The sequence below is a fragment of the Diabrotica virgifera genome, chromosome 2 (assembly GCF_917563875.1).
Source record: "Diabrotica virgifera virgifera chromosome 2, PGI_DIABVI_V3a".
Lineage (NCBI taxonomy): Eukaryota > Metazoa > Arthropoda > Insecta > Coleoptera > Chrysomelidae > Diabrotica > Diabrotica virgifera.
The window spans coordinates 158267367-158290521 of NC_065444.1; the positions used below are offsets into that span (position 1 = coordinate 158267367).

General features: G+C 31.2%; 1 protein-coding gene across 2 annotated transcripts in view; it reads left to right on the forward strand.

Moving 5' to 3' along the window:
• Nucleotides 1-23155, forward strand: part of LOC114330641 (probable RNA-directed DNA polymerase from transposon BS) — a 212038-nt gene that overhangs the window by 100251 nt on the left and 88632 nt on the right. Inside the window, exon 2 of one of the 2 annotated variants that reach the window (XM_050642868.1) lies at nucleotides 15286-19982. The exons of the other annotated variant lie outside the window; for it this stretch is intronic. Coding sequence (XP_050498825.1) covers nucleotides 17025-19958 — 2934 coding nt within the window. The 5' untranslated portion in view covers nucleotides 15286-17024 and the 3' untranslated portion in view covers nucleotides 19959-19982. Of the gene's footprint in view, nucleotides 1-15285; nucleotides 19983-23155 lie in introns of those variants that run through there. 2 annotated transcript variants of the gene reach the window in all.

Sequence of the window (23155 nt, forward strand, 5' to 3'; positions counted from 1 at the left end):
CAACGCGAAAGTTAAGTATATTCGATTATATGAAAGTGTGCCAAAAACAGTGCGAAATAGTATATTGTACAACAAGAGAGAAAAAAGACATATTTCTCACGAGCGCAAATCAAGCGAGAGAGACATATGTCATTTTCTCTCGTGTTGTACACTGTACTTTTTCTATGGATGCGTTTTTGTCAAGAGTTCAAATTTCAAAATTAAATAATTTAGGTGCTTTTAGGTATATTATATGCCTAAATTGAAATAAAATACATATATACACATAGGTATTTCATATTCTTCATATTTATATACTTTATTTATAGTCTGGGCTGATTATCGGAGAATAGACCATTTTTGGGAAAAGTTATTTACCAGCAATTTTATTGCTGGAATCCAATCTTATGATTGTATATATTAATAATATAGGTATGCAAAGTCCGCAGATAGTGTGCTACTTTATTTATAAACAAAATGGCGCTCGAAAATCGTGTTTTTTCAATTTTTGCTCTATAACTCCAAAGATTTTAACTTTACACCAAAAATACTCAAATAAAAATTCACCGCAATTAAATTCTGCATAGAGACGTGTTTTTTCCGATTTACTCAGACGAAAACTTTCCCCGGAAAAAGCGGGTATTTCCAACAAAATCTTTAATTTTCAACTAAAGTTTTAGATAAGTAATTGTTAATCAATAATTAAATAACTTGGTAATATAAAAGCCCCTTTCGTATAGATTATATCCAGAAGTAGATGGAAATTGAATTAACAGTTTAGCAACAATTGAATTATTAATTAAAAATTTACGTTCGCTATAATAACGACAATAATTATGATGCATAAGAATAACTATGATTTTTCATATAAAGACACTATACCTATCTAATGTACTTTACAGAATTAAAATTGGACAATTTAAGCGGCCTCAGGAATATTTTAAAATTATAAAGAATTTTTTGGATTATAAACAAATAGAATATCTCGGGAAATACTAAACCAAATTAAATTAGTAAAAACGGTATTCGAAAAACAGTGGCAAAACGCTTCTTTTAAAAGAAAAAACGTTTAATTATAATGAGTACTTCCTGAGATACAACAGGTCAAATTTGACCGGAATTTAAGGCAAAGATATAAACAATAGGATCATAATTTTTAAACCACCAATTTTCATATCCTTAAATACTCATAACGTATATTATTATAATAAAAACTATCGATAATACTTGTGAAAATTGCCGAAAATAGCAAAATTCCAATCAAAAATTAGGTTGGAGAAAATGTAACTCTTAAAGTTCAAAATCGGTATACGTTAAAAAAGTGCATTTTCTCGGCTTTCCATGGAGCAATTAATTTATTTATTATAACACAAAATTTTAATTTTTTTTAATAAAAATTGTTTAAATAATTATACAACTTTCAAATGAGAATATTTATGTTTTTAACTTTAAAAGGTACACTTGTAGTAAGTTTATCTAAAAAAAAATATAACTGAAAAAAATATGTAGTTTTCTGTTCTTATAAATAAATTAATCCATTATAAAAAACAAAAGCAAGTTTGACATTTAATAATGCATTAGTTCGATGGCTCTACTCGAGTTATTAGGGAACAAAAAAAGAATGAAGGAAATTTCTCAATGGGAAGCCGAGAAAATGCATTTTTTTAACGTATACCGATTTTGAACTTTGAGGGTTATATTTTCTCCATCCTAATTTTTGATTGGAATTTTGTTATTTTTGGCAATTTTCGCACGTATTATTGATAGTTTTTATTATAATAATATATGTTATGAGTATTTTAAAGATACGAAAATTGGTGTGGAGAAAGAGGACAAAAATAAAAAGTGATGGTTTGAAAATTATGATCCTATTATTTATATCTTTGCCGTAAATTCCGGTCAAATTCGACCGGTTGTATCTCAGGAACCACTCATCATAGTTAAACGTTTTCTCTTTTAAAAGAAGCGTCCTGCTGCTGCTTTTCGAATATCGTTTTCACTACTTAATGTAGTTTAATACTTACCGAGATATTCTATTTGTTTATAAGCCAAAAAATTGTTTATAATTTTAAAATATTTCTGAGGCCGCTTAAATAGTCCAATTTCAATTCTGTAAAGTACATAAGATAGGTATAGTGACTTTTTATGAAAAAATTATAGTTATTCTTATTAATCATAATTGTTATCGTTATTATAGCGACCGTAAATTTTTAATTAACAATTTAATTGTTGCTAAACTGTTCATTCAATTTCCACCGGCTTCTGGAATTATAATCTGTAGGAAAAGTGATTTCACATTTTCAAGTAATTTAATTATTGATTAACAATTACTTATCTAAAATTTTAGTTGAAAATTAAAGATTTTGTTGGAAAATCCCGCTTTTACCTCGGAAAGTTTTCGTCGAAGTGAATCGGGGAAAACACGTCTCTATGCACAATTTAATTGCGGTGAATTTTTATTTGAGTGTTTTTGGTGTAAAGTTAAAATCTTTGGAGTTACAGAGCAAAAATTGAAAAAAACACGATTTTCGGGCGCCATTTTGTTTATAAAAAAAGTAGCACACTATCTGCGGACTTTGCATACCTATATTATTAATACATACCATAATAAGATTCGATTCCAGCAATAAAATTGCTGGTAAATAACTTTTCCTTGTATTTTGCTAATTAGCCCAGAGTATTATTTAAAATTATAATTCACAGTTGAATAGTCTTAAAAGGTAATTTTTGATAAGTTTTGACAAGTTTGAACACATTTTATTTGACAAAAATAATTGTGTTTGTATTGTGCATGTTACCATGGAAATGGAGATCCTATGTATGTAAACCGGCGGTGAACCCGTGAGAAAAAATATTTCTCATTGCAATGTCCGACTTTTCTCACTGCCTGAGAAATTGTTCGTTTTGAATGTATGTAAGTAGTGAGAGAAGTTGCACATTGTATAGCATCCATAGAAAATAGTTATTTTCCTAACTAATGCGGAAAGACACTTTCCGCATGAGTTACAAACAATATTTTTTCTAGGGCCGTACGTTTGGAAAACAGCCACAAAAAATAGAGTTATATCATTTTTTATTTAGAAATGAAAATACACAAATTAATTCTTTGACAAGGTTGTCAAAACCAAACTTTTAATATAATGGGTTACCACGACGACGATATTGGTTTCCATAACGACGATTCAAAACCATTGTAATTGTCTACTGATCTGACTTTTACATATTATGTCAAAATAAGATTATTTCATCGAATTATCAGTTGTAATTGCACAAGAGCTCTGAAATTATTGAATTTTTCCTGAGTGACACTTTGACAGTTTTAATTTCACGAGCCGAAGGCGAGTGAAATTATGTCAAAGTGTCACGAGAGCAAAAATTCTATTTCAGAGGCCGAGTGCAATTTGTTGCGATTATTTCATGAATAAAACTGTTCAAAACCAAAATTTTATTGTAATTTATTTATGTAAGTACCATTAAATACACAGTTTTTATAAATATTTGACGATTGAATTCATCACTTTTATAATTTTTAAAACATTAATTGTCATTAATTAATGTCACTGAATGTATTTTTTCGTAGCAACGAAGGGCATCTGACGTAATATACTTAACGATGGGAGATTATCAAAAATTATCGATTTAATTCAGATTTCTGTAGCTTTCTATTGGTCAGAATCTCCTATGAATGAAATAATCGCGCTAATTTCATTAAAACATGAACACAATAAGATAGATTTGAAATAAATTAGTAAATAATATATAAATATTAGTTTATTGCATTTATTATAATATATTATAATGTCATATTACAAGGTATTTTACTTTCCCGCACGCCGTGCGGAAAAATTTATTTTCACGCACGCCGTGCGGGAAAGTGCAACTTTTGGAAACGAAATGCATGCGTGAAAGTGGCTCTTTTAGCACGGCCGTAGAAAAAAGTAAATACAATTTAAAATACATTGTTACTTCACGCACACTTTAAATCCTTCAGGCACTGCTATCTATAATGACAGTTTTCAAAAACTAAAAACTTATACATAATATGAGATAGAGTAGATAAAAATATTTAAACCATTTTTTGACCACGGTATCTCCTGGTACCCTGTGGATTTATTATAAGGAACACTTTTTAAGTAAGCTAGTGCAAAAAAAAACGGATCGTCATAATTGACGTAACGAGAGCGAGCATACAGTCTGGACTAATTGGGACAGACTATTTTAACATACCTGCATAATTTAGATAAGTAGTTGACGACTTATTTTTTGCTATTACTCTGTTTAAAAATGTAATATTATGTAATTATTTAGTTAATTACCCATAATATAGGTTCAATCAACAATACGAAACAAAATATACTTACTCGAACAAAACTAATTAATAATACATAATGTTTTTTTTTCTTGCCAACTACATATTGGGACATAGAACAAATACCTATTTTTAAAACGCTGTTAGATTTATGACCACTCTAGTACGGTTAGGCATTGACTCGACTAAAGCCTAGTACTCATTTGTATTACTTAGACCCTGTTACACAAATATGTTTAGGCGGTCTAGAGACCGCCTAAAAATTAGTGGCAACTAAATAATGTAACAGTATAAGAATCAAACAAGAAAAGACAAGGGGGTTGTGAAAACAATGAAACCGAACTTTTACGTGTCTTGTCAAATGGAGCAAGTCACTGTATTATTTCAATAAAATGCATTATGGGGCAACAGGAGGTATTTTAGACAAAAAAGGTAAAATCACGGGTTGTGCAAAATTAGCTCAAAGAAATACTCAGGCAAGTTACAGTTGAATAGAATAATGAAACTGAATAAAGTTTGTCAAAAAATTCTGTCGTGAGTACCTAAATCTGGGTTAAAGCTTTATACTCTGGGCTAATTAGCAAAATACAAGGAAAAGTTATTTATTAGCAATTTTATTGCTGCAATCGTATCTTATGATTGTATATATTAGTAATATAGGTATGCAAAGTCCGCAGATAGTGTGTTTACGCACATTTATACTGATATCTGACAATACGAACCAGTACGCCAATGCGGCTAATATTAATACATATACGGTTCATTTTTTACTACCCCACGCTCTCAAGCAGAGGGGATTGAAGGTTGAAGTTGACCAAAGGCAGATTCCAGAACCCCATTCGAGTCAAAACATTCAGAGAAGCAACACACATATTAACTTTTCATTTTCTGTTACAATATCAAGTTATACTCAATATACGTTTAAATTCAAAAATATTTACTTAAGTGCGAAGTTATTTACGACCACCCATCAACCTTTTTCTTCAACTTCGTACAAACAAACATTTTGGTCCTTCGAGCCGGATATAATTAATTACCAGTGTCCTAGTGATCGCAGACAGGCAGACAGACACGCCCAGTTTAAAAAAGGTCAATGTTCACATTTTCATATACCTACACTTAAAATATCTTGATTTATAAGTGCTGAAATCTGATAACAGAGACGTGGTATTTTATTTACGATAAGACATTTTTGAGTTTATGTTAAAAGATTTAATTGCTTCACGGGCAAACTGCATTTTTATCTTTTTTATGCCATAGACGGGGTGTCATTTTTATCTTTGACATTTTAAATATTTATAGTTTCGAATTTTGAACATTTTTTAAGGGTTATTTAAACATTGATTTCACAAACTTTACAAACATTTTTTAAGGGTTATTTAAACATTTATTTTACAAACTTTACAAACATTTTTTAAGGGTTATTTAAACATTTATTTTACAAATACGTTGGGCTCGAATCATTACACAATAATACATTTAACTACATTTATATTTTTCTTTACACGCTTCTTCTTCTTTTATCAATTATTATAGGTAGTAGGTATTTTTACATTTTATAATTTTTACATGTTACAATTTTTACATTTTACAATTTTTACATTTTTTGACATTATCTACATTAGGTACATACTATAATTTATTTTACATTTTATTTTACACTTTTCCTTTTACATTTATCTTCTTATTTAAACATTTATCACCATGTCAAAACAAAATAAAAAGGAAACAGAACATTTACAAACAGAACAGAACAAACGAACAACTATCAAAAATTACCTTACGAGATTTAGCGCATACTTTAACACCATTAAACAATTAAAACACAAGATCGGCCTGATTTAACGGAGTTAAATGCTAGGCTTGTAAGGGCTGAAAAATTGATTGACCAATTTGAAGAAGCTCAACAAATCATCGAAAATTTGGACAGTAAGTGTAAAGAAAATTATAGAACTATTCATGACCCAGAACGATGCGGTTTTAAGAATATGTTTCATGCGCTAATGGCCGAGGTAACAAACTTTTTCAATGCTAAAGCTCCTGATAACCCCGTCGACCATCAAGACGGTGCTAGCACATCAGGTTCTCGGGCGGGCAACCTTCTAAATTCGGTAAAGCTGCCTATCCTGAATTTGCCTTCGTATGACGGGAGCCTGGAAAGCTGGATGTTTTTCCGTGACAGTTTGTCATCCATAATACATGAAAACGATGCTCTAGCAAATGTCCAAAAATTCCATTACCTACAGCTCTCCTTGAAAGGGGAGGCTGCAGAAACAATCAGCTCGTTACAAATATGTGATGCAAATTATGAAGTAGCATGGTCGCTTATTAAAGAACGGTTTGAAAACAAGCAACTTCTAATAAATTTTCACATCAAATCGTTATTTAACCTACCGGCATTACAACAAGAGTCACACACTGGACTTAGGCAACTTTTAAACGGGTTACAAAAACATTTAAATGCTTTGGAAGTTTTGGAACGTCCCACCAAACACTGGGATGATATTTTAATATACCTATTGGCCAGCAAATTCGATAACGCTACCAGACGCTCCTGGGAGAACAAAATTAATGCTAGCGAAATTCGCACACTCTCTCAGTTAACTGAATTACTGAAAGATAAATGTCGAAGGCTACAATCGTTGGAGACCGAAACCAAACAGTCAAGTAATAAATCTAATAGTAACTTTAAACAAAATGAAAAAGCAAAGACCTTTCTTACTAACACAACAAAACAATGCGTTTTTTGTAACAATGACCATAACATTTATCATTGTGAATCATTTCTAAACTTAACACCTTCTGAACGTTTAAATAAAGCTAAAGGTTTACGATTGTGCATTAATTGTTTAAACAACAGTCATTCTACAAAACAATGTCGCTCTTCCGGTTGCAAGAAATGTGGTAAGGTCCACAACACTCTGTTGCATTTTCCAAACCAGCCAGTTCAACAAACTTCTGTAGATGCTGAAATTCCTATTGACATTCCACAGGCCAACGAGACTTCTTCTAGCTATTCTTCTTTAACATGTCATTCACCTGCCAAATCACAAATTTTACTCTCCACTGCCATGGTTAAAGTAGCTGAAAAAAATGGCAATCTACACGATTGCAGAGTTTTACTTGACAGCGCTAGCCAATCTAACTTTATTATACAACGTTTACACAACATTTTACAATTACCTAAGACAAAGACTAACACTTCTATATTTGGTATTGCCCAAATGCACAAAAATATTAACTATTGTGTGTCTGTTGAAATGAAATAGACAATAAATAATTTTAACAAGAAACTGACTTGCTTAATACTGCCTAACATCACAGGATGCACGCCACAATTGTCATTTGACCCTGCTACTCTGAATATCTCAAATCATATTATTCTTGCAGACAAACATTTTTACAAACCCGCCAATATTGACCTACTTATTGGTGCGGACACGTTTTGGGACTTATTGTGCATTGGTCAAATTAAATTGGGAACTAACTATGGTCCCATTTTACACAAAACTAAACTGGGTTGGATTATTTCAGGCCCTATTTCTGCTACTAAGTCTTCTAGCGACACACAGAATTGCTACATTTCGACTGAAACTGACTTAAACGAAATACATACACACGACGACAACTTCTGTGACACTTATTTCAAGGAGACGACTTCACAAAACAATGACGGTAGATTTACTTTATCAATTTCTTACAAACATCCCCTTTCCTCTTGGGGGGACTCTACCAAACAACATCTTAACTTAGACCCCTTTTCCTCTTGGAGGCTCCACAAAACAATTTCTCAACTTATTACTATTAATATTACTATTATTATCTACTATTTTTACCACTACTTCTAAAATTATACTTCAAAAACTTTGGAGATTTAAGATTTTATGGGATGAGTCTTTGCCCCATGACCTACACAGTTTGTGGTCAAATTACAGTTCACAGTTGTTGTCCATACTTAACAATCTTAAAATACACACACCTTTGTTTACCAAAATCATATCTCCATTCAACTGCATAGATTTTGTGATGCATTGGAGTATGCGTTTGGCCTACGATGTACTGACACAACTTGGGAAAATTAATCTTAAGCTTATTTTGCTCCTAAATAAAGGTAGCTCCAATTAAGAGCGTCACCGTATACGGACTTCCAACTTTCCGGTGCTCTTTTTCTTCTATACTACTACTTAGAGTATTATATACTCCGTATTACTTTATTTTCTCTGCTACTTTTACTACTTCTTAACTTCTAACGCCGACATTGACATTGAAACTAATTTAGCTTGTGACGGGATACAGTGGAATTTCATAATTCCTAGAGCGCCACATCAAGGTGGATTATGGGAAGCGGGAGTAAAGTCCGTAAAACACCACCTTAAACGAGTGGTCGGCGACGCCTCTTTAACTTTCGAACATTTTACCACGTTTCTGTGTCAGGTGGAAGAACGCATAAATTCAAGACCCATTTGTCCTCTTTCCTCCGACCCTAGTGATCCTACTGCCTTAACTCCTGCGCATTTCCTGATTGGAGATACCCTTACGTCAATTCCTGACCCCATCAATTACTGCGACATTAAGGAGAATAGACTTCCTCAATATGATCGAATGCAGCAGCTACGCCGACATTTTTGGACCAGGTGGTCCAAGGAGTACATTTCCACCTTGCAACAACGAGTAAAGTGGAAGCAGAACTGTCAACAACACTTACATATCGGAACATTGGTTCTTTGAGATGGAAGCTCGGACGCATCCTCGAGACTCATCCCGGTAAGGACGGCAATATCTGCTCCGTGACGGTGAAGACCGCATCCAGCATCTTCAAGAGACCTGTGGTGAAGCTGTGCGTGTTACCGTCTCAAGGTGAATCGCAGTGAGACATTTATTTTAAACAATCTTAATTTTTATTTTATTTTGCACAATTTTAACTTTACTGACTCTACGTTTTGTTACTATTTAACTCGGAGAGTGAAGCGTAGTGAGCAATTGTTTGAACAATTTTAATTTTACTTTTCGTCGACCAATTTTGATTTTACTTTACTTTGAACAATTTAAATTTACTTTATTTTAAATACCTTTATTTTCCTCTTTTACTTTCGTTTTTGTATATATCCTACTTTATAACTATTTTACTTACATTTACATCCTTTTTTTACTTGTAAAAAGAATGTAAAGGATCTGACTGTTTTTGGTGACTTCACTGTAAGTAACCAATTGAAACCCAATGGTTTCAAGGGGGGACGTATGTTTACGCACATTTACACTGATATCTGACAATACGAACCAGTACGCCAATGCGGCTAATATTAATACATATATGGTTCATTTTTTACTACCCCACGCTCTCAAGCAGAGGGGATTGAAGGTTGAAGTTCACCAAAGGCAGATTCCAGAACCCCATTCGAGTCAAAACATTCAGAGAAGCAACACACATATTAACCTTTCATTTTCTGTTACAATATCAAGTTATACTCGATATACGTTTAAATTCAAAAATATTTACTTAAGTGCGAAGTTATTTACGACCACCCATCAACCTTTTTCTTCAACTTCGTACAAACAAACATAGTGTGCTACTTTTTTTATAAATAAAATGGCGCCCAAAAATCGTGTTATTTTCAATTTTTGCTCTATAACTCCAAAGATTTTAACATTACACCAAAATCACTTAAATAAAAATTCATCGTAATTAAATTTTGCATAGAGACGTGTTTTCCCGATTTATTTCGACGAAAATTTTTCCCGGAAAACGCGGATTTTCCAACAAAATCTTTAATTTTCAACTAAAATTTTAGATAAGTAATTGTTTATCAATAATTAAATAACTTGGTAATGTAAAATCTCTTTTCGTACCTATAGATTATAATTCCAGAAGCCGATGGAAATTAAATAAATAGTTTAGCAACACTTGAAATGTTAATTTAAAACTTACGACCGTTATAATAACCACAATAATAATGTTACATAAGAATAACTATGACTATTTTATAAAAAAATACTGTACCTATCTAATGCACTTTACAGAATTGAAATGTGACTATTTAGGCGGCCCCAGGAATATTTTAAAATTATAAACAATTTTTTGGCTTATAAAGAAATAGAATACCTCGGGAAATATTAAATTAAATTAAATCGTGAAAACGGTATTGGAAAAAAAGCGGTAGGTCGTTTCTTCTAAAAGAAAAAACGTTTAATTGTGATAAGGGGTTCCTGAGATACAACCGGTCAAAGTTTACCGGAATTTACGGCAAAGATATAAACAATAGGATCATAATGTTTGAACTATCAGCTTTTTATTTTTGTCCTCTTTCTTTATAGTGCGGCCGATATGTGAAACAATTACACATTTAATGATACAAGCATATAATTTGGACCACATATACTACACATATAAAGGTTTAAATTTAGATATGAGGCCATTTCAGATTTTGCCTTTTACAAAAATGGCGGGCATTCAAAATGGCGGCTATACATATGTGTTTAATAGTATCATAACTTTTGAACGAAAAGCCCGATTTCATCCAAATTTGGTATGTGGGTTCTCTTTTTGATTTATAAGATGGATGTGGTGAACCAGAAGAATCGGTTTACCAGAAGTTGTGTTTTTACTGGTTGTTTATGTAAAAATATATTTTTTTTTTCAATTTTTTCCCTCTGTATATATTAATTTTTCAAAAAGGTTATACCGCAATTGAAAAGAGCGTAAAGATATTTTGTAGAAAATATTTTGATCTTTTTAGTTATGTTAATTACCATTTAATAAATACATAACGTATCTTCACATGTACCTATGTGTGGCAGATTCGTGCAAATATTATAAGAAATATTGTGCATTTAATGGTAGAAGCATATAATTTGGACCACATGTACTAAGCACATCAAGGTTCAAATTAAGATATAAGGCCATTTCAGGTTCTACCTTTTACAAAAATGTTGGGCATTCAAAATGGCAACTATACATATGTGACTAATAGCACGATAACTTTTGAACGAAATTTTCTTCTTTATATATTTTCTTCTTTTGATGTGTAAGACCAAGGTCTTGAACCGGAAGAATCGATTTACCAGAAGTTGTTTTTTACCGATTTTTATGTAAAAGCATGTTGTTTTTTACCAATTCTTTCACCCTGTATATATTAATTTTTCCAAAAGGTTAATACCGACGTTAAAAAGGGCGTAAAAATATTTTTTAGGAAATATTTTGAACTCTTTACTTATGTTAATTACCAATTAATAAATGCATAACCTATTTTCACATGTACCTATTCACCCATGTGCAGCCGATTCGTGCAAATAATATAAGAATTATTGCGCATTTAATGATAAAATCATATAATTTGGACCACACATACTACACACACAAAGATTCAAATTTAGATATGAGGCCATCTCAGATTTTGTTTTTTTTTTACAAAAATGGCGGGCATTCAAAATGAATCTGCCGCAAATAGGAAATAGGTACATGTGAAGATACGTTATGCATTTATTAAATGGTAATTAACATAATTAAAAATTTCAAAATCTTTCCTAAAAAATATTTTTACACTCTTTTCAATGGCGGTATTACCTTTTTGAAAAATTAATATATACAGGGTGAAAAAATTGAAAAAAAACCAACATATTTTTACAAAAGAAATAGTAAAAACACAACTTCTGGTAAACCGATTCTTCCGGTTCAGGACTTCAATCTTATTCATAAAAAAAGAACCTGGATGCCAAATTTGGCTGAAATCGGACTTTTCGTTCAAAAGTTATCGTGCTATTAGTCACATATGTATAGCCACCATTTTGAATGCTCGCCATTTTTGTAAAAGGCAAAATCTGAGATGCTCTCATATCTAAATTTAAACTTCTGTATGTGTAGTATATGTGGTCCAAATTATATGCTTCTACTATTAAATTCACAATAATTCTTATAATATTTGCACGCATCTGCCACACATAGGTACATGTGCAGATACGTTATGCATTTATTAAATGGTAATTCACATAACTAAAAAGTTGAAAATATTTCCTAAAACATATTCTTACGCTCTTTTCAATGGTGGTATCGCAATTTTGAAAAAATACTATATACAGGTTGAAAAAATTGGAAATAAATTATTTACATAATATAAAATAGTTTTACATAAAAAACCAGGAAAACATAACTTCTAGTAAACCGATTCTTCCAGTTCTCGACAACGATCTTGTAAATCACAAAAAGAACCTATATACCAAATTTGGTTAAAATCGGACTTTCCATTCAAAAGATATCGTGCTATTAGTCACATATGTATAGTCGCCCATTTTGAATGACCGCCATTTTTGTAAAAGGCAAAATCTGAGATGGCCTCATATCTAAATTCGAACCCCTATATGTGCAGTATATGTGGACCAAATTATATGCTTGTATCATTAAATGTGCAATTCTTAATAATATTTGCACGAATCTGCCGCACTATTACACATATTTTTATATCTTTAAAATACTCATAACATACATTATTATAATAAAAAATATCGATATTACGAGTGAAAATTGTCAAAAATAGAAAAATTCTAATCAAAAATTAGGTTGGAGAAAATGTAAGCTCAAATCGGTATACGTTAAATAGATGCATTTTTTAGGCTTCCCATGGAGCAATTTCCTTCATTCTTTTTTTGTTCCCAAGTAACTCGAGTAGAGCCATCTAACTGATGCATTATTAAATGACAAAATTGCTTTTGTTTTGTTATAAGAGATTAATTTATTTATAAGAAGGAAAACTACATATTTTTCCAGTTAAAGACTTTTTTTAGATAAACTTACTACAAGTGTACCTTTTAACGTTAAAAACACAAATGTTCTCATTTGAAAGCTGTATAATTATTTAAACAGTTTTTATTTAAACAAATTAAAATTTTTTTTGTATACTAAATAAATTAATTTATTATAACAAAACAAAAAGCAACTTTGACATTTAATAATGCGTTAGTTAGATCGCTCTACTGGAGTTACTTAAGAACAAAAAAAGAATGAAGAAAATTGCTCCATAAGAAGCCGAGAAAATGCATTTTTTTAACGTATACCGATTTTGAACTGTGAGATTACATTTTCTCCAACCTAATTTTTGATTAGAATTTTGCAATATTTGGCAATTTTCACCCGTAATATCGATAGTTTTTATTATAATAATATATGTTATGAGTATTTTAAAGATATGAAAATTTGTGTGGAGAAAGAGAACAAAAATAAAAAGGAGATGGTTCAAAAATTAGGATCCTACTGTTTATATCTTTGCCGTAAATGCCGGTAAATTTTGACCGGTTGTATCTCAGGAACCACTTCTCAAAATTAAACGTTTTTTCTTAAAAAAAAACGTCCTGCCGCTCTTTTTCCAATGCCGTTTTCATGATTTAATTTAATTTAATATTTTCCGAGATATTCTATTTGTTTATAAGCCAAAAATTGTTTATAATTTTTAAATATTCCTGAGGCCGCCTAAATAGTCTAATTTCAATTCTGTAAAGTGCATTTGATAGGTACAGTAACTGTTTATACAATAATCATAGTTATTCTTGTGTTACATAATTATTGTGGTTATTATTTTTCGTATGTTTGCATAAAATTTGATCGTTGAATATGTTCCACCAATTCTAGATAAAAATAAGCTTCATATTCGGATTAAGCTACCTTGAAAACATAAAGAATGCCCCAAATTTTCCGTTTACTTCTCACGGTCGCTTTTTCGATTTCTAAGCCTCAAATCAGGGGTGTGCCGCTCGCCTAGAATCTCTGTTATTTATTATAATACCTCTTCTTGTTACTCTGCAGCTTCCTCTTAGGAATTCCATTTCTGATGCTCTTATTTTGTTTTTGATTTTCCTATTTATTGTCCAATTTTTACACCGATAAGTGAGCATATTTGTTGTAATGGTATTATATATTTTTCTTTTTGTTATGCTGATGCTCTTTTCCCCCAGGACTGGGTTCAATTTTCGTATACAGTCTCTTGTTTGTTCTAGTCCATTTTTTTGTATCTCTTTCATTGTTCCTATCATTGTTTTGTGAACGTTTTCTGTTCAAAGGACTTTGTAAACCCAACTCCAACGTCATTAAACCAGATAGACTAACAAATGAGGTGCATATAACCCAAACATGGTATTAGAGGGGTGAGAATATTTGACCTTGGACTTCCGGTTCTAGAGTTACAACCAGAAGTACTGTTTTAAAGTCGCTGAAATAGTACAGGCGATATATTACACGACGTGCCTTGATAAGATGAGAACAAGTGTATAGTGTTGGTTTTTATATCCTTTCCGGTTAAAATTAGTGATTCTCAACCTGTGGGGCGCGCCCCCCTAGGGGGCCCGCTTTTGGTAATGGGGGGGCGTGGGCATATAAAAATACAAACCAACAACATTACCTAATTTACTAAAATCAAAGCAAAACAAAATTCTGACAAAATAAAAAATAAAATACACATGAACACTAATGAGGAGTTATAATCACAAAGAGCACTCAATACTAAAAAGTAAGATTTTACTGTTTTTTGTCAAAATACCCATATTGCATAGATATGTTGTTATTGTACGAGGGGGGCGCGGTGAAAATAATTATGGAAAATTGGGTCGCAAAGGGTAAAAGTTTGAGAAACGCTGGGTTAAAAAGTTCTAATGGGAAGTCCCATATTATAGTGGCAGAAATATTACATGTAATATATCAAAAGACGCGTACTGAAAAGTCGAAGTTTTGACGTCATCTCCAGATGAAAAGTTATGACCGATGGATTGAAAAAAATGATTCAAAATTAATGAAATCTTATATCAGTTGACCAAAAGTTACACGAACGGTTCAAATATCGACTTTCGGTTCTACTTCCTGTCACGTGGGGTGAAAACGTAGGACATACAAAGTTTACTTGTTTTATTATGTGTTAACCACTTTATTATATAAATTTTAATAAACAATGAGGTGCACGTTAAAATCTTGGTCCTAAAAAAACATTTTACTCACTCGACTGAAAATTACTGTTTTTCAGGTTCTCCAGGCTTCCGGAACTCGCCTCAGCTCACTCTGGAATCTGCCGGCTTCGACCTTAAAAATACCACTTTCGGGTCTTTTAACGCCAAATACTGTTGACAGTCTCTAATATCCATTTTTAGATAACGTTATTTTAGGACTAAAATTGTCGTGAAGTGTATATTTTCTGCGCGGGTTTAAAAATTATAATTTTTTTCGCCTTTGTAAATAATTTAAATCATTGTCAAAATAACTGTCAAAGTTGATGTTGATATTTTGATCTGCTCCTGTAAAAGATAAAAGTTTTGGTGTTTTTTGGAAGATAAAGTAGTGGCTAATAATTAATTGAGTGTTTATAAACAAAAACATTTCAGTATATAGTGGTTTAAAACTTATTTCCCCCTAAATGGGGGATAAAAGTGAGTCAGGGACGTCTCTTGTGACGCGAGTGACTGCGGATAATGGTGATATTATTAGTAAAATGGAATTGAATATGCAAGATGATGGACAAAATGCGAGACCGAAGATTAAACAATTCAATTTGCTTTCAGATAAGTATAATCTTGATAATATTTGGGTTTACATTGAAAGGATTGGTGATGATCTTAATTTGGGAAAATTACATGCAATGACGATTGGGCACCTTATTTTTAAAAAATTAAAGTTAACGAATGTTCGAGAAATTAAAAGTATAGGTAGGAACCGTGTAAAAGTTTTGCTTACTTCTCGGTTAGAGGCAAATAACCTCGTCAATAACAGCTCACTTAAAGAACAAAATTTGAAAGCATATATTCCTAGTCATTTACTAGAAATAAAAGGTGTGGTGAAAGACGTTGACACTAGATATGATGTGAAATATCTCATGGATAACATCGAAACTCCTTCTAATGTTTTGAGTATATATAGGACTAAGCGTAGGGTACAAAAAGAAGATAAAATTGAATATGTGGACAAAAAAACTATAATTATAACTTTTGAAGGCAATATTTTACCGAATTATGTTGCCTTTAATAGAGTATATTTTTCTGTTGAACAGTTTTTTGGCCGAGTTGTTCAATGTTATAAGTGTTTAAAATTTGGGCATGTTTCAGGGCAATGCCGAAGTACACAGGAACTATGTATACAGTGCGGTGAAATTAAAAATAAAGACCATCATTGCGAAAAAAGTATGTTTTGTATACATTGCAAAAATAACGAACATGTGACAATATCAAAAAAATGTCCATTTTATGAAAAACAAAAGAAAATTAAGAATATTATGATAGAACAAAAAACTACTTTTGTGGAAGCTAGATTAATATGTGAAAACTCCTTTTCGGCACTCATCAGTCCCAACTCTTTCTCTTGTTTAAATAATAATGAAAAAGAATTTCCATCCCTACCAATTAATAATAATGATAAAAATCTTGGTCCGACTCGGCCAACTGTAGAAATTAATAGATCTCAATTTTTGACTCAATCAAACTCTAATATAAATAATTCAAATGAACACTCAGGAAAGAAAAGAAAAGCAAATTCACCTATTTTAGAATCAACATCTCATAAACCGATGTTCCCCTTCACTTTTGGACCGTCTCAACATTTGCCAACTAATTCTTATACACCGAATAATAATATCGAAAATAAAACTGAACTAGCTAAATCTGTAGCAACATTTATAATAAACTTTTTAAAAAATATTCATACAGTAGAAGACATAAAAACCTTAGACAACAAAATAATTATTAAAGAAGTAGAACAGTTCATAATTAATTCATAATGTCAATACAACATAATTTAAAAATAAGTCAGTGGAATTCCAGATCTGCTATATCAAACAAAGGTAGTTTAATGCATTATTTAAATAATAAAAGTATAGACATCCTCCTAATTAGTGAAACATGGTTCAAAAAAGATATTAGTTATCATTTTAAAAATTATAATTTGGTTAGAAAAGACAGAAATGATGGCTTCGGTGGTGTAGCTATTCTCATCCACAATTCAATTACTTTTAGTGAATTAAATTTAAACTCTAATTTTAACACGGAAATAGAAGTTTGTGGTGTAACAATTAAATATAAAACAAAGGATCTGAATATTTTATCTATATATAGACCACCTAAAAGTAAAAGTTCAATAAATGATTGGACAAACATCTTCTCGCAAGTTAATAATTCAGCAATTATAGGAGGAGATTTTAATGCTCACCATACTATTTGGGGATCTAGTTACAATGACACAGTTGGAACACAGCTTATTAATACTGCAGATGATCTCAACCTTATCGTAATAAATAATGGCGAGCCTACTGTTCTTACCCGACCAGATCAAAATAGTTCAGCAATTGATGTAACTTTTGTTACTCCTGACATAGCTAATAAAATCCACTGGTACATACATTCTGACACACTAGGCTCTAATCATTTTATTATCAATATGGAAATATTAGATAGTACTACAACTGAAGAGTTTATACCCAGAAGTAAGTGGAACATTAGAAAAGCCAATTGGAATCTATACACAACCTCAGTTGAAAATTTTTTTAATAGTGTTTACGAAATGGACAGTACATCTGATAAATATTGCTTTCTAATAGATAGTATGAATCATGCTGCGCACATTTCAATCCCGCAATATAAAACTTTTAAAAATAAAATTCGTTGTTCCCCACCTTGGTGGAATACAGAATGTGATACAATTATTAAAGAAAGGCAAGAAGCACTGACAGAATATAAAAAAAATGCTAATTTTAATAATTATATAAAGTGTCAAGCTAGCATGGCTAAAACTAAGAAGAATCTAAAATTGATAGCTAAAAAGAGTTGGAAAGATTTTGTGTCTTCTCTAAACAAAAATACTCCAACTACAACGTTGTGGAAGCAAGCCAGAAAACTAAATAGAAAATCAATTCCAAATGCATACAATTTGGATAACACCTTAGAGGATGAAATCTTTGATAAAATTGCTCCGCCATCTGTTAAACCACCTAATACTCATAATTATATTCCAGAAAAGCAAAGCCATTTTTTACTAGAACCTTTTAATATTACAGAACTAGAATATGTTCTAAAAAATCGAAATAACACGAGTCCAGGATTTGATAATATTAAATATCCAATGATTCAACATCTCCCTAAAATTGCCAAACTTCTAATGTTAGATATTTTTAATTGTGTAATCAGCAATAAATCAGTTATTGATCAATTTCACGATGTAATTGTTTTACCAATATTAAAACCAGGTAAAAACTCAAATTTGGCTCAGTCATATAGACCGATTTCTCTTATGTCCTGTATGTTGAAAACTCTAGAACGAATGATAAAACACAGGTTGGAATGGTGGGTAGAAAAAAATAAACTTCTTCCAGATTTTCAGTTTGGTTATAAAAAAGGATATGGTACTTTAGACGCACTTTCTACACTAGTAACAGATATTCAAAACACATTTTCCAACAACACCTATTTACCTACTATATGCTTAGACATTGAAAGTGCATATGACAATGTCAGTCTTGACATTTTAAGGGAAAAATTGATAAAACATTTTCATATACCGCCTCAGTTGGCTGAAGCTCTTTATAATTTTTATTCCTGCAGAAAGATATATCTAAGAACTAATTATAATAAACTGATAGGCCCTAGATATAATAATTTAGGACTACCACAGGGATCAGTATTGAGTCCCCTTTTGTTTAATATGTATACTGCGGATTTGCATAAAGTCCCTACTGACATTTTTAAATTTCAAATAATACAATATGCTGATGATTTTCTCCTGTATTCACAGGCCAAAACTTATGATAACTCTGTTCAAACCTTAGGACGAATTCAATGTTGTGTTAATTTATGGTTCAATCAAAACGGATTCGAAATAGCTCAAAATAAATCTACTGTCTGTATTTTCACTCGACATAATATCCCAAAAATAGAGAATTTAAAACTTAATGGCTACGACTATGCATTTGCTTCTTCCATTAAGTATTTGGGAATGATTTTGGATCGTAAATTGACTTGGAAATTACATATTGACTTTATGATAAATCGATGTAATAAGGGTCTAAATTTTCTTAAATCAGTTTCAAGGATCTGGTGGGGAGCTGATGTTGAAACTTCTTTGCTTTTCTATCGATCATATATTAGATCTATAATTGATTATGGTAGTATTCTATATGGCTCAGCTTCTAAACATATTTTAAACAAAGTAGACGTTGTACAAAACTTAGGACTCCGTATCTGTTTGGGAGCTATGAAATCAACCCCAAATAAAGCTTTACATGTAGAAGCTTTAGAAATTCCACTCAATTATAGAAGGAAATATCTCAGCCAGAAATTTTTAATGAAAATTCGTTACCTAAATATCGGTCTTTACCAAAATATTAACAAGCTGAATGTAGCAGATTTAACTAATAAATACTGGAAGCTAAAGAACTCTCCTCCCCTTTGCGAGGCTTTTCGAGATCTGTTAAATTTTGACTGTGATTATAACATGATTGATAGTTTTGGACTCGAAGATTTTCATTCTTTTTTACATACAGTTAAATTAGTAAAACCAAGTTACCATGAAAACAGTAATATTAGCTCTAACATCTTAAGAACATTCTTAGATAATTGGCCAGATTCTATAAATATATATACAGATGCATCTAAGACGTTAGTTGGCACTGGATGTGCCTTTTCATACCTGCTACTAAAACAGAAAAAATATTTAAGTTAGGCCATGATTTTTCTATCTTCAGTGCTGAAGCCATAGCAATTTATGAGGCCCTGCAATATTTTAAAGAATCAGAAGATATATCTGCAACAATTATTTCCGATTCACTCTCTGTTCTTCTTGCTATTCAAACTATAGATTTTCCCAATAACAATTCAAATATTTATATCCTACTAATTAAGAAAATCCTTTTTGAAATTCATAAAAATAAAAGAAGAGTGAACTTTTTATGGGTTAAGGCTCATATAGGACTAACGCATAATGAGTATGTTGATAGGTTGGCTAAAAAAGCCATTGAATATGGTACTTCACATAATCGTAAGTTTTGCATATCTGACTTAGTTAACACTATTAAGCATCGAGTTAAAAATCAGTGGAGTCAATCATGGCGAGATCTTTGTAAACAATCCAAATCTCAGTATTCACTGATTCAACCTTCTGTTCCAAATATATATTGGTTTAAAAATTACGTAGTACCTCGAAGATATATAACAACATTAATTAGAATGAAGTTTGGACATGCATGTTTCCCTCTACATCTAGCAAGAATTAAAGTTTTTGATTCAAATCTTTGTACAGAATGTCAGAAGGTTGGTGACTTAAATCATACTTTCTTTGAGTGCGCAAAATATATTCCATGCACATATAATTTAATCCAAGATTTAATAAAATGTAATGTTTTTCCACCTTTCAATGTATCCTATCTATTGTCTCTGAACAGCAAGAATATATATGATTGTTTAATGAAATTTATCTGTGAAACTAAAATTAATCTCTAAACTTGTTAATCCTGATAATTTGGTATATTATGTACATATGAAAAAAGAAGAAGAAGAAGAAGAAGATACATAATGGAAAATGTGGTGAGCAACTTGGACAGTCCATAGCGGCCAGCTTTTGAACTGAGTAGAGAGCTGTAGAAGAGTTTGCTATGGAACTCTAAGGACCTCATTGCCTTCCTTATGTATGAACAGAAAACAAAAAAACAAGTTGTGACTGGCTAAATGACACCCAAGTCAATGCCATAAAAAACAAACAAAAAAAAAAAAAAAAAATAATTTAAATGACATATTCTGAACAGGGCCTAAGTAAATATGACTTTTATGCTATATAGACCTGGATCCAGCGTACCAAAAAAGGTTGATTAATAGCAAGCTGAAAATTTGTTAATAGCTTTATGGTTTCTAGTCGGATAAACTTTGATGTATGGAAACACAAAAACAAGTTTTAATTGTGAAACTGGTTAAAAATTTGGAACGTTAGAATACGAAAACGTTCCATGTATTTTGTCAGAAAGAACTTCCAATTGATTTGCTACCATTTCATTAAACTGCCATGCAAAAATGAGACTGGTGCTTATCACCAACTGGGCATTTTAATGAGTGGAACGCGAAGAACATATCAAATGAAAGGAATCATGTTGGCTAGTAATAGCAGCCTGATTTTTGCATGAGAGTTTAATAAAAGGGTAACAAATCAATTGGAAGTTCTGTCCGACAAAATACATGGGACCTTTTCGTAATCTGACGTTACAAACTTTTTAACTTTTCCACAATTAAAACTTCCATTGTTCCAGTGTTTCCGTTCATCAAAGTTTGTTTGAATAGACACCGTTAAGCTAAACTTTTTTTGTATGCGGAATCCAGGCCTAATATTTGTATGATCCTACAAAAATTTAAAAGCGATTCGTAGGGACTAATTTACCAAAAATTCTGTTATAGCAACTTTATTAGTTGAATAATAAAGTGCGAAATAAAACACAAAATCCAATAATGTCGTCTGAAATAATAAGAATGTAATCAAATAGCGGAATATGCTTGAAATAAATATTATTACGCTTGGTTAAGGCTTCCCGGAAAAATATACTTATATATTTACCTATTATTTTTAGTAATAGTGTGCAATTGACATCTCGAGTATTGCTGATAATATTATATACCAAGAATAAAAATCCCTAAAAACAGTAAAAATAAGTGGCGCACAAATATTCCAGCTGCAAAGAGCTGATATGAATATTACGTGGCACAAAATGTATTTTCGTTTTGATGGAACATAAAATTATAGTTTTTAGCCCAGTAAATGACCGGTTTGGCGTGTAATTTTCAGGGGCAAGACGGATTTGCTTGAAAATTTGGATTTAGGTTCTACTTACCCTATATTTCAAAGTTGAAATTGCGCCGTTGGTTGCTTTTACTTGGGGGGTGAAATTTACCCCTTCTCGTGGGTGAAAAAACATATGTTTAAAATAAGTCTGAAAATGGATAAATTGACTAATTCTAAGCAACTTTTGTTTTATAAGGTTTTTTAACTGCTTTAATACTTTTCGAGTTATTTGAGAGTGAAAATGTGCATTTTTCAACAAAAAAAAAACACGTTTTCTGGCAGTGTTTCGCAAATAACTAAAAAACTAAGTACTTTATCGAAAAAAATATTCTTAGAAAACATGTAGCCTGTAAAAAAAGGAACAAATTGGTGTATTCACTTGGACTATAAACCCAGAAGAAGCAAAGTTGTATATCATGAAAAATACGTTCTTACTCGTAAAATTCCGAATCGAATGTTTCAAGCTGAAGTAACCAAAAAATGAAGCACTTTTCGCAGAAAACTCATAAATGCTCTTTTAAAGCGCCTAAAAATATATTTATCTTTATTTTTCATAAAAGTTTGTAGCATCAAAATTATGCGAGTTGCGCTCAAAATAAAGTTGGCCCGTTTTTTTTTATATATAATAAGTCGTGAAAATCTCCCCCTATTTAACATGCCAAATAAAATTAATCGTTACTGCTTTACTATTTACTTTATATATGTATTGCTAATACGATCTGTAAGTTTGACCGGTTTGAAGTGCTTATTTTTGGAAAAATTTGGTTTTATATTAAAAAAACTTTTTTCTTTATTTTGGAAAAATTACACTCTTTTCAAAATAACTTCAAAAGTATTAGTGTTACGAAAAATTTCAAACAGTAAAAAAATATAGTTTTTACTCGCATAAACACTTCGTTTTTTTTAAATTTTATGTAAGATAAAAATTGGGTAAGATATGGCTGTTCAAAATTTGCATACACTTGTGATTAGTAACTCGTTCAAGCCCTTTTAACTCAAACTCTTCTAAAAAATAAGGGATTAAAAAAATATATTTACGTACTCTTATTGCCCTTAAAAAACCTACAAATTGTTTTTTTTTAGCACTTTATACCTTA